General features: G+C 38.6%; 1 protein-coding gene across 26 annotated transcripts in view; it reads right to left on the bottom strand.

Moving 5' to 3' along the window:
* The window catches only part of ICE2 (interactor of little elongation complex ELL subunit 2), a 70,688-nt gene that overhangs the window by 27,288 nt on the left and 30,726 nt on the right, over window positions 1-12,674 (bottom strand). For all 26 annotated transcript variants that reach the window (XR_014810113.1, XR_014810099.1, XR_014810112.1 and 23 more), the window contains 2 exons: window positions 12,087-12,262; window positions 4,935-5,064 (listed from right to left, as the gene is read on the bottom strand). Coding sequence is in view for 18 of the 26 variants with exons in the window: in XM_084967984.1 (XP_084824110.1) it covers window positions 4,935-5,064; window positions 12,087-12,262 (306 nt within the window). In the remaining 8 variants the exon portion in view is untranslated. The remainder of the gene's footprint in view (window positions 1-4,934; window positions 5,065-12,086; window positions 12,263-12,674) is intronic.

Raw genomic sequence — 12,674 nt, 5'->3', positions numbered from 1 at the left:
CACAGCAACGTGGGATCCGAGCCGCGACTGCGACCTACACCACAGCTCATGGCAACGCTGGATCCTTAACCCACTGAGCAAGGCCAGGGATCGAACCCGCAACCTCGTGGTTCCTAGTTGGATTCGTTAACTACTGTGCCACGATGGGAACTCTGTTTTCAGGTTTTTTATTTTAGTCTGCTTTTAATTTTTGGTTAAGAAATCCTTTCTTACTCTAGTATCATAAAGATGATTTTTCATATTTTCATCTAAACTTTAGGTTGACAGCTAATTTTTCCTCAGTATAAAAATATGCAAAGTCAATATACTTCATTGTCTTTTTTTAAACATGTGACTATACCCACAGCATATGGAAGCTCCTGGGCCAGGGACTGAACCAGAGCCACTACAGAGATAATGCCAAGTAGTTATTCCACAGGGGAAGTCCGTATACTTCTTTGTCTTATATCTGCTTTCATCAGGAGAAGTCTACTTTTTGGACATTATATTATGTAATCATTGCAATAAAAAGGACTTGTGTATATATTCCCAGAGGTAGACTGAACAAAATATCAAGATGTCCATTATATAGACAAAAGAGCTGAGGCCTAGCAAGCTTAAATGATTTTACCCAAGGTAAAAGAACTATCAAGTATGAAGTACTCATACACATATCTTCTGATTCCCACATTCAGCATCATTTTCACATTCCATTATATTGGAAAAAGCATAAGCTGTGGAATCAGAAAAGATATGGATATAAATTCTGGGTTTCCCACAAATTATACAATCTTGAGCAATAAACTCTCTAAAGCCTCAGTTTCCTCTTGAGATAAATCCTCTTTTTTTTTTTTTTTGGGCTGTATCCATGACATACAGAAGTTCCTGGGCCAGGGATTGAACCCATGACACAGCAGTAACCACGCCAGATCCTTAACCTGCTGCACCACAAGGGAACTCCTAAACATTTTAATAGTGAGGATTAGTCAACTAGGAACCATGAGGTTGCGGGTTCGGTCCCTGCCCTTGCTCAGTGGGTTAACGATCCGGCGTTGCCGTGAGCTGTGGTGTAGGTTGCAGACGTGGCTCGGATCCTGAGTTGCTGTGGCTCTGGCGTAGGCCGGTGGCTACAGCTCCAATTCAACCCCTAGCCTGGGAACCTCCACATGCCGCGGGAGCGGCCCAAGAAATAGCAACAACAACAACAACAACAACAACAACAACAACAACACAACAACAACAACAAAATAAATAAAATAGTGAGGATTAGTAATAGTCTTTGGCCCATAGCACATACTTCATAAATAAGGGTTAGAAATATTGCTGTAGGGAGTTTCCATCGTGGAGCAGTGAAAACCAATCTGACTAGGATCCATGAGGAGGCAGGTTCGATCCCTGGCCTCACTCAGTGAGTTAAGGATATGCCGATGCTGTGAGCTGTGGTGCAGGTTGCAGACATCACTTGGATCCCAAGTTGCTGTGGTTGTGGTGTAGGCCAGTGGCTACAGCTCCAATTCTACCCCTAGCCTGGAAACCACCATGTGCCGTGGGTGTGGCCCTAAAAAAAAGTTAAAAAAAAAAAAAAAAGAAATATTGCTGTATTAGCTTATATATTCACAAATATATACATACAATTATGTATATACACAGACAAATATTTATTAGTTCCTAAGGATAATTTTGGAACATTTCACATTATATAAAATATAATTTGGTTTGAAATTGGTAGGTACACAAGGAACCAAAAGGAGAGAAAAACAAAACAAAACAAAACACCTAGCGATATCCTAAGAGTTGTATCCTGGGATCTGATGTTGCTATGGCTGTGGTGTAGGCTGGCAGCTACAGCTCCAATTAGACCCCTAGCCTGGGAACCTCCATATGCCTCGGGGTGGCCCTAAAAAGGCAAAAAATAAATATAAAAAAATAGGAGTTCCCGTTACGTGCAGCAGAAATGAATTTGACTAGGAACGATGAGGTTGCGGGTTCCATCCCTGGCTTCACTCAGTGGGCTGACAATCTGGTGTTGCTGCAGCTGTGGTATAGGCTGGCAGCTGTAGCTCTGATTAGACCCCTAGCCTGGGAACCTTCATGTGCTGCGTAAATGGCCCTAAAAAGCAAAAAACAAACAACAACAAAAAACAACTATGAATTATTTCCGAAATTTTTCATTTAATATTTTTGGATCATGGTTGACTGGTTGAAGGTAACTGAAACTGTGGAGAGTGAAACTGCAATTGAGGGAAGGGGGAACTATCATATATGAAGTAAGGTATATAGATATAGATGATGGTAGTTTTATCTGTTAAATTGTACATTAAAAAAAAACTTTAAATGTTATTTTAGTCAGGAATGTCTATCCTCTGTAGTTTAAAAAGGATTTCAGGGTTCCCACTCTGGTGCAATGGGCTTAGCAGCGTCTCTGGAGCCCTAGGACACAGGTTCAATCCATGGCCCAGCACAGTGGGTTAAGGATATGGCCCAGGAACTCCACATACTGTGGGGCGGCCAAAGAAGAAAAAAAGTAAAATAAAATAAAAAGGATTTTGATGATAAGCTCTGAGGCCTACACCACAGCCATAGCAACACTGTATCCAAACTGCATCTGCAATCTATACTGCAGCTTGTAGCAAGACCAGATCCTTAACCCAATGAGCAAGGCTACAGATCGAACTTGCATCCTCATGGACATTGTGTCAGGTTCTTAACCCGCTGAGCCACACAGGAACTCCTGGATGTTAAGTTTTTATTTGCTCCTTTCCTAAAATGGACACGGCTAGCAGTTGCTTTCAAGTACCTTACACAAAGACTGCTGATGTATTTCATGGGAACAGGTCTTTTGGAGGAACACTGAAATTGTGGTTATTGGCTGAAAACTACAATAAACCTCTGGCAGTGTGTATGACGGGGGAGGAAAAGGCTAGTGAGCCACCAACTAGTGCATTTAGCCACTCCCTTTTTGGGCTAAGCAGAGAGAGTGAATCAATGATGTTATTAACACTCTCATAAAATATACTGTTTAGGAGTTCCGTCTTGTCTCAGCGGAAACAAACCCGACTAGAAACCATGGGGTGGTGGGTTCAATCCCTGGCCTCGCTCCTTCGGTTAAGGATCCAGTGTTACCATGAGCTGTGGTGTAGGTTGCAGATGCAGCTCAGATCTGGCATAGGCCAGCGGCTGTAGCTCCAACTATACCCCTGGCCTGGGAACCTCCATATGCCGCAGGTGTGACCCTAAAAAAAGGAAAAAAAAAAAATATATATATATATATACACACACACTATTTAACCAAATTATGAAAAAAATGTTCAAGTGAGTAACCATTTCTTGGCTGAGCAAGAAAAACACATTTTTAATACTTATTACACACCAGGAATTATGCTCAACACTATTATACACTTTCATCAGACTCCTTTTTTTTTTTTTTTTTTAATTCTGTGGTGATACTCGCAGCATGTGGAGTTCCCAAGCCAGGGAATGAATATGAGACACAGCTGCCATCTATACCACAAATGCAGGAATGCCAGATCCTTTAACCCACTGCAGCAGGCCAGGGATTGAAGCCATGCCTCTGCAGTGACCCAAGCCACTGCAGTCAGATTTTTTTTTTTTTTGGCCTTTTTGCCATTTCTTGGGCTGCTCCCACAGCATATGGAGGTTCCCAGGCTAGGGGTCTAATCAGAGCTGCAGCCACTGGCCTACGCCAGAGCCATAGCAACGTGGGATCCAAGCTGTGTCTGCAAGCTACACCATAGCTCCCGGCAACGCCGGATCCTCAACCCACTGAGCAAGGCCAGGGATTGAAGCTGCAACTTCATGGTTCCTAGTTGGCTTCGTTAACCACTGAGCCATGATAGGACCTCCTACAGTCAGATTCTTAATCCACTGTGCCATGGTGGGAACTCCCAAGCTGTCCTTAAGCCAATTATTGTCTAATGGGAAGATAGAATAAGCTTAAAAAAGAACAATAAAGTAGAAAGCAACAAGTTATAAAAGGGGAATGCGTGAGAGATCAAAAGAAAGGAAATGACATCATGGAGGGGCAGCTTGAAACAGCTGGCATGGATTGAGATGAACTGGATGAACTGAGAAGTATAGGATTAGGCATTCCAATGCAACAGAATAGTATCGATAATGATTAGCAAGTCATCTTTCAGGTGAGGTATGTTACCTGTACATGAACTCAGCCAACACAACTTAAGTTCCTGCCTAACTATTCCCCCTACAAAACCACAAAACAAGAGTAAAAAAAACCATTTCATCAAGATAATATTTGAGATTTAAAAAACAATTATCATTATACTCTAAGAAAATTTCTGTATGTTTAAACCAATTAAATAGTACTTTTAAAAGAAGTTTCTTAGAAAACACATCTAGATTTTTAATTACACTGCTACATAAAATAAGCATTTTGTTTCTTTTTTTTTTTTTTTTTTTTTTTTTGTCTTTTTGCTATTTCTTTGGGCTGCTCCAGCGGCATATGGAGGTTCCCAGGCTAGGGGTTGAATCGGAGCTGTAGCCACTAGCCTACGCCAGAGCCACAGCAACGCGGGATCCGAGCCGCGTCTGCAACCTACACCACAGCTCACGGCAACGCCAGATCGTTAACCCACTGAGCAAGGGCAGGGACCGAACCCGCAACCTCATGGTTCCTAGTCGGATTCGTTAACCACTGCGCCACGACAGGAACTCCAAAATAAGCATTTTGAACATAAAACAGTTACATTGACATTCATGTACAATTAACAAGGGAATAAGAAAAGAAAACATCTGATAATCAGTACACCCACCTTGCCATTTAATTCTGGAGGACTGATGTTTTAATACAAAGAAATAGTAATACAATCAGAAAAATGAAAATTACAAGTACAAAATGAAAGTATTTATAAATGAATTGAATTGTATATTTTTGCAAGGGAATTAAAAAGGAGAGCAAAGTCTTTTTTATAACTTACCAACATAAAATGAGCAGTTAGAATGCAATAAACTCTCAGTCCATAAGCGACAAAGTTCACTTTCAGTCAGAGCTTCAACTCCATAACAAGCTTGATACTCCACTTTTGGTAGTACATAAACCGGAAATTGCTGCAATCCAAGGTTATACTTTTATAAAGCTCCATTAATTTATTATTAATAGCAAATACATTTTCCTATGTAATTTTGTCACTTTCAAAATGTTTTTAGGTAATCTTATTTCATCCTTTCAAATACAGTAGGATCCAGACAGAAAGATGGCTAGAATCTTCGGAAGATGCAGGCAAGTGGGGAATAAATAAGAGTTTGTGAACCAACAGCCTCTCCCACTTCCAGCCAAAATCTCCCCACAAATGCAAACATTTTATTTCTGTCAGAGAACAATACTAACAGAATCCCTGGAATAGAGCCTAGGATACATAATTGCCCAAAGCTAGAAGCTAGGAAGCCATGGCTGGAATATATACTAATAATTCTCAAGAAGGTAAAAAAGGTAAGACTTTTTTGCCCCTTTAAAGCATTAGTCACATTGTCTTGGACTCTGAGCAGCTTGCTTTCATTCTATGAATGTCTGAGCACTAATACCTACATTAACACCAATGAAGGTCACCATCTTCATTAATACAGGGGCTTTATTCCAGACACCAAGTACTTGACAAATATCCACTTACAGTTTACTGGTCAGGACACTAATTAGATTAAGTAAAATGACTATACCCACTACCAGACTAAAGGAGGATATGTAGGGAAATACAATGCTTGTGATAAATAACAACTATAACCCTAGTCATGTTCACTGTGCTCATGTTATCTAATTTCTGTCAAAGAAAATTCTACTCTTAACAGCAGTCTTTTCATTTCCAGCTGCAGAAGGAGCAACACATGATTTAAGGAACTTAAAGTGATACAGCTACTTAGTACTTTTGAAATTATACTAAGCTGTCACCATTTTTGTACTTGAGTATTTCATAAATATTTCATAAATGTTTCAGAATTACTGATTTTTCACAAAGTGGCAAATTAGTGGGCTTGGCACAATGGTAGTAGTAAGGACAATCCAAATTCAGTAAAATTTCTGTTAACAATAACTTTGGTTCACTATTACCCTTGAATGTTGTAAAACTCCTAAAGCAGTGCTTCTTAAATTTCAGTGTGCATATGAATAACCTAGTGATTTTGTTAAAATGCAGAATATGAGGTGAAAATCAAGACTTTACATGTTTAAGGAGCTCTTGTTCCAGGGGCCCCTACAGTGGCTTAATTAAAAAAAAAATTATGATTAAGATAGTCTTACTACTAAAAGTATTTAATTATTTAATAATTTCTTAGCAACTGGTAATCTGCATTTATGGTTGCTAATAGTAGCAAATAGAAGCCAGAGATAAAGAAATGAAGGTCCAGAGGATTAAGATATTTGCTCAAGGACACATAGCCAGTTGATAGCAGAGTTGGAAAAAGAGTAATTGATAAAGAAGATCCCCTTTCGGATCCTGAATAGGTAGCAGAATTAACTCAAGATTTTAAATTCAGAAATATTACTCTTTCTGCAGAAAGTACTCTGAGAGATTTTCTTAATACTGTTATATTTATAAAACTAAGTCCTGAATCTGGTATTAATTTCTATATGTATTCTACTGCCATCTCCAGGAAGCCTAGGGAAAGAAAAGTCTGAATATTTTATTTTGGTATCCAAAATTAAAGTGAAATTTTAAGTACAAAGTTTTCAAATTATAAAAATTAAATTTACTATCTCCTTTATCCCTTAATTGGTAGCTTCTATTTTCCCTAAGTGAACGCTTTTCTTGGTTCTCCTAGAATTTCTCACATAAACCTTCCAAACTTTTACACACATTTCTCAATGTTTCATAGCTAGTGTCCTGTCATTAATGCCAACAGGTACACTGTGTTCTTTCCTAATATTCAAGCACCTTCAGGATCCTTTTTTCTGGCCCTAGAATGTCAGCATAAACTTTAAAATAACTGGGTCTTAATTTTTCAATCACTTTAGAATATAACTCTTCGGAAATCTGGTTAACTGAGCCAGACAATACAGAGCACAACATTAAGTCATTCAAAGTAATTCAAAGGTACTTGATCTGGATTTCATATTATATGTAGAACTTGAAACCGAGCAGGGGCCTGTGGGGCTCCTGGGCACAAATGCCTTTCTGTGTCCCTCATTTCTTGTTTTTAGGAAATGAGCCTCATTCAGCTTCCATGGCCTTCCCTGAATTCCAAGGGACAGGTTCCAACAGTTGCTGATCAGGGAAGGGAGGGAATGCAAAGACAGGGAGGAACAGTCAAGCAACAATACTATAGCCTTGGGGCAGGATCCTAGATCCTCCTCAAGGGACATACACATGGTGTAGGCATCTTCTACAACTAAGAGAAAACTTATGTACGTTATTCTTCTTTTAGATATGAATACTTTAAAACCGACCAGGTTGAAGCCCTTCCTTGTGCTTCTCCCTCATTTCATGGCACCCTAAACACAAGCACCTGTCAGCTAAAGATTAGGCACTCTGAGCACAACTGCCTGTGTTTATTTGCATATGATTTCTCATTTTTATTTTATTTTTTTACATTTTAGGCCCACACCCAGAGGGGCATATGGAAGTTCCCAGGCTAGGGGTTGAATCGGAGCTGCAGTTGACAGCCTACATCACAGCCACAGCAACGCAGGCTGCAAGACATGTCTGCAACCTGCACCACAGTTCATGGCAACACTGGATCCTTAACCCACTGAGCAAGGCCAGGAGCTGAACCCACATTCTCATGGATACCTAGTCGGGTTCATTACCGCTGGGCTGCAACGGGAACTCCCAGCACATGATGTTTTTCTGGAATTTTCCTAGTTTGTTCTGATCTCTGAACATACAGTTTCCTTTCATAAGTACTGTTATTCTCGGCAATAACCCAGAAGACCACCACCAGAACCACACCAAGATCACTTAACTCCAGCTTCAATGACTACAATTGCCCAAACGAATGTATGTCTGCTCCAACCCTCATTCTTGTGTGAAACCCTGTTTTTCTCCTTTTAGCCTGTAAAACTCCTGCAATTCCTCCCCAAAGGAGGGCATAGTCTTTAAATCAACAGCCTGCTCTGGCCTCCTTTGCCTGGCAAATCAGTAAAAGCTTTTTTTTTTCTCTGTCACCCAAAACTCTATCTCTGTGTTTCTGTTTGGCACCAGTGGACAGAGGCCAAGTTCTGACAACAAATTCAGTAAGTGCCACCTTTATCTTGTGATCCAAACTAGCCCTTTTCATTTCATTCCATCATTTGAGGCTGGCTGCTGTTTTTGATTCTCCTCTGTTGTGCAGCTCTTACTAAGCAGAATTTTCATGAGGGAAAAGTGATACTGGAAGCCGAAATCTCAACTGCAATATCATGGAATTAAAAAAATGAAGGAAAAAAGGAAGAAATGAGGTTCTTGGACAGCAGAGGTTGATGAGACTTCTAAGTATTTTAAAGCTTGATCTAAACAAGCTGGTTTTTAAGTAGGAAAGTAAATGCAGATGCATTCTTACCTAAATAGAGTTTAAAGTCTACCACCTTAACATTTCTCAACTAGTGCCTCAATTTCTCTTCCTTAACAACACCCCCCTCTCCTCAGCCCTCAGTTTTTCTCATTTATTCAATACCTATTTATTGAGTTCTATGAGATAACACATTTAGGAGAAACAGAGATGAATAGGAAGTGATTTCAAAGGGAACACATTCTAAGGAATCTAAACCATGTATACTAAATTATTACATATAATGATGGGTACAATATGATTGCATTCACTGAAATTTTTAAAATTTTACTCTAGGTTTGACACAATCAGAAGTAGAGGGCTCAAGTTAGCTATTCTTTGGGGCTTGACTATTTTGATATATTTTGATGAAGAGTGAATTCTCTTCTATGTGGTTCTGTCTTAATATGTACAAATTTCACTTTAGTCAAGGGAATGATAATGTCCCTAATAGTCTATCTCTTTCAAGAATTAAATCACTTGCATTCGTATACACTAACAATGAAAGATTAGGCTAAGTTAATAACGAAACAATCCATTTACCACTGCATCGAAAAGAATAAAATATCTAGGAATAAATGTACCTAAGGAGGGAAAAGACCTGTACTCTGAAACTGTAAGACTCTGTTAAATCAAAGATGACACAAACAGATGGAAAGATACACCATGCTCTTGGGTTGGAAGAATGAAAATTGTCCAAATGATTATACTACCCAAGGCAATCTACAGATTTGATGCAATCCTTATCAAACTACCAAAGACATTCTTCAGAGAACTAGAACAAATAATTTTAAAATTTGTACAGAAACACAAAGACCCCAAAAAGCCAAAGCAACCTTAAAAAAAGAAAAATGGAACTGGAGGAATCCAGCTCCCTGACTTCAAACTATACTACAAAGCAAGAGTAATTAAAACAGCATAGTACTAGCACAAAACAGAACTATAGATCATTTGCAACAATATGGATGGACCTAGAGATTATGTCAAACCTAGTAAAGATGAAAAAGAACTTATCTATAAAACAGAAACTCACAGATTTTGAAATCGAACCTATGGTTACCAAAAGGGAAACCACGGGAGAAGAGGGACAAATTAGGAGGATGGAATTAACATATACACACTACTGAATATAAAATAGATGACTAACAAGGACCTACTCTACAGCACAGGGAAATCTACTCAATATTCTGTAATAACTTATGAACAGGAAAAAAGAATGGATATATATATATATATATATGTGTAACTGATTCACTTTGTTGTACACCTGAAATAATACAAAATTGTAAAGTCAATTATACTCCACCAATATTTTTATTTATTTATTTATTTTTTTGTCTTTTTGCTCTTTCTTTGGGCTGCTCCTGCAGCATATGGAGGTTCCCAGGCTAGGGGTCGAATCTGAGCTGTAGCTGCCAGCCTACGCCAGAGCCACAGCAACTCAGGATCCGAGCCGCGTCTGTGACCTACACCACAGCTCACGGCAACGCCGGATCGTTAACACCACTACTATTTTTAAAAATTAAAGCAGTGTCCAAAATATCCCTAGGCTGTTCTCACTTAAGAGATCCCGGCCATCAATAATTTCTAAGCACTAAAAGCTGGCAAATCCATACAGTAGTATGGGCTCTAGAGCAGAAAGTTAAAGAAATGATGTTAGCCCCCAAATAAATTAGATAGCAAGTAAAGATTAACAAAATACAATCTTGAAAACACAATCCATAGCAATGACACTCTCTGCTCAAAATGTTCATGCTTTGGCCATTAAATTCATCACAGTTACGTAGAGTTGAGAGAAAAAATTAGCAAATAAAATCTTTTAATAGAGGAAATATTTGTATTTATCTAGAAGACTAACATCATTCCTATAGTATTTTGTTTGTCATTCTTTAACGTTCTCATATAAAAAACACTCCCCCATACATTTATTTTATTTTTAATTTTTTTTTGTCTTTTTGCCATTTCTTGGACTGCTCCCGCGGCATATAGAGATTCCCAGGCTAGGGTCTAATCGGAGCTCTAGCTGCCAGCCTATGCCAGAGCCACAGCAACGTAGGTCCGAGCCGCGTCTGCAACCTACACCACAGCTATCGGCAACGCCGGATCGTTAACCCACTGAGCAAGGGCAGGGATCGAACCTGCAACCTCATGGTTCCTAGTCAGATTTGTTAACCACTGTGCCATGATAGGAACTCCTCCCCCATACATTTAATTGAAAACTAGCTGGTTTCTAAAACTCCAAGTCTGAACCAGTGATAAAAAACCAACTTGTGAGAAATAGAAATTTAAAACTTCTCTCACCATCTTCCTTCTAAAGACAAAAGTATCATCAAGCAAAAGATACACTAAGCCCATTGGATTCTGGTGGACAAAGTATACATCCTTGACCCTGATGGGTTAGCTTTAGAAGTTTTTCATGATAGACCCTCAAACCGCTGCTATTAACAGCTCAGAAAGGTTGATACTTGTTTTTCTTTTCTCTTTTAAGCTATACCTTAAAGGTCATGCTGGAACATCACTGTTCTTGTTTCATCTGTTCCCTAGCTCAAAACACAATGACATTCTTTTTTTTTTTTTTTGTCTTTTTGCCATTTCTTGCGCTGCTCCCGTGGCATATGGAGTTTCCCAGGCTAGGGGTCTAATCAGAGCTGTAGCCACCGGCCTACGCCAGAGCCACAGCAACGCCAGATCCGAGCTGCGTCTGCAACCTACACCACAGCTCACAGCAACGCCGGATCCTTAACCCACTGAGCAAGGCCAGGGATCAAACCTGCAACCTCATGGTTCTTAGTCAGATTCGTTAACCACTGAGCCATGATGGGAACTCCAAGAAAACAATGACATTCTAAAGTGGTCACTGAGGATTTCTATTGGGTAGCAGGTTAAATAGCAAGAAACAGGACATAAAAACTTAAAAAAAAAAAAGAAGAAAGAAAATTTGATATGATAAATGGACACAACAGAAAAAAAATCTTAAAACAATTTATGTAGTCAATTACACCAAAAAAGCTCCACTTTATTTATCAGAATTCAGTGGTTACACACATAAACTAATCAGAAAGAATTTCAAATATCAAACATAGAAAACTGTTGAAGGAACCAATTACTCAAATTATAGCAAAAACTTTTTGAGGAAAATATATCAAATCCCAAAAGAAACAATAGGGGAAAAAGAAAGGAAGACTTTTGGTCTTCTAACAATCCCGGGAAGACATTTCAAATGTGTATAAAAGGCTACCTTTCAAAATCTGAACCTCTAAAAGATTCAAGAAGATTTCCAAAGAAACAATGAAAAGGGCTAATACGTCATAATGAAAACCAAAATCCAGAGAGAAAGCTGCAATATATGTGCCAGTCTAGGTCAAATCTATAATGGTAACGTTTTTCACAAAGTTTATATATTCCATGCAAGAATATAACTGGTGCTCATGACTATTACATTCAACTAAGTACTTTCCCTTACTAAAATTGTTTTCAGTATTTTACTAAAAACTCAGCCTGGAGTTTTAACAATTTAAACAATTTAAAATTAAACTGCGTAACAATGGCATGTTAAAGATTTGCTCATTATCTACTTATGCTACAACACCCTAACTCCCCAAGTAACAACTTACTCTTCGAATTTTCTTCCGTTTTTTAGAACGTGGTCTGGTCTCTATTCTCTGGACACTGCATCGCACAAGTAACAACAGGTCTTGCAGGCTAAAGAGCTTGTAAACAAAATTTCCTTCCTGAGGAGCTACATATTCTGACGTATCTTCAACATAGTCCTGAAGTTCATACGGCAATCCTTTAAAAATAATTATATTTGTCATTTTTATTTTAAAATACACCAGCCCTTTAGGCATCATAATCCAAGATAAAACAATTCAACCGTCAACTTTCTGGTTCCTCTGAGTTGACTGTCATATTATTACCATTTCTGTTTACTTTTACTGGAACTCAAGCAAGAGCGGAAATCAAAGCTTTAAGGTTCTCATCCTTTCAGCTACTACCTTCGCTAACCCTAGTATAAAAGTATAAATCAATGAGACAACATGAGAAGAAAAAGTTTTAAAAAGTACTGTTAGTCATAACTTGGCAGAGCAGAGAATATAACTATTTCATAAAACGAAAAAGTATAAAACTGTAGTCTAATACCAAGAATAAGCAAATTTGGACTAATATTTATGATTATTTCTGATGTACTTCCCCTTCATCAG

The sequence above is a fragment of the Sus scrofa genome, chromosome 1 (genome assembly GCF_054392235.1).
Source record: "Sus scrofa isolate SSC_HxYL_T2T_F1_AM1 chromosome 1, Sscrofa_HxYL_maternal_Yorkshire_Landrace_v2.0, whole genome shotgun sequence".
Classification (NCBI taxonomy): domain Eukaryota; kingdom Metazoa; phylum Chordata; class Mammalia; order Artiodactyla; family Suidae; genus Sus; species Sus scrofa.
The sequence above is the reverse complement of the archived record's forward strand: the minus strand, read 5'-3'. Positions and strand labels throughout refer to the sequence as shown.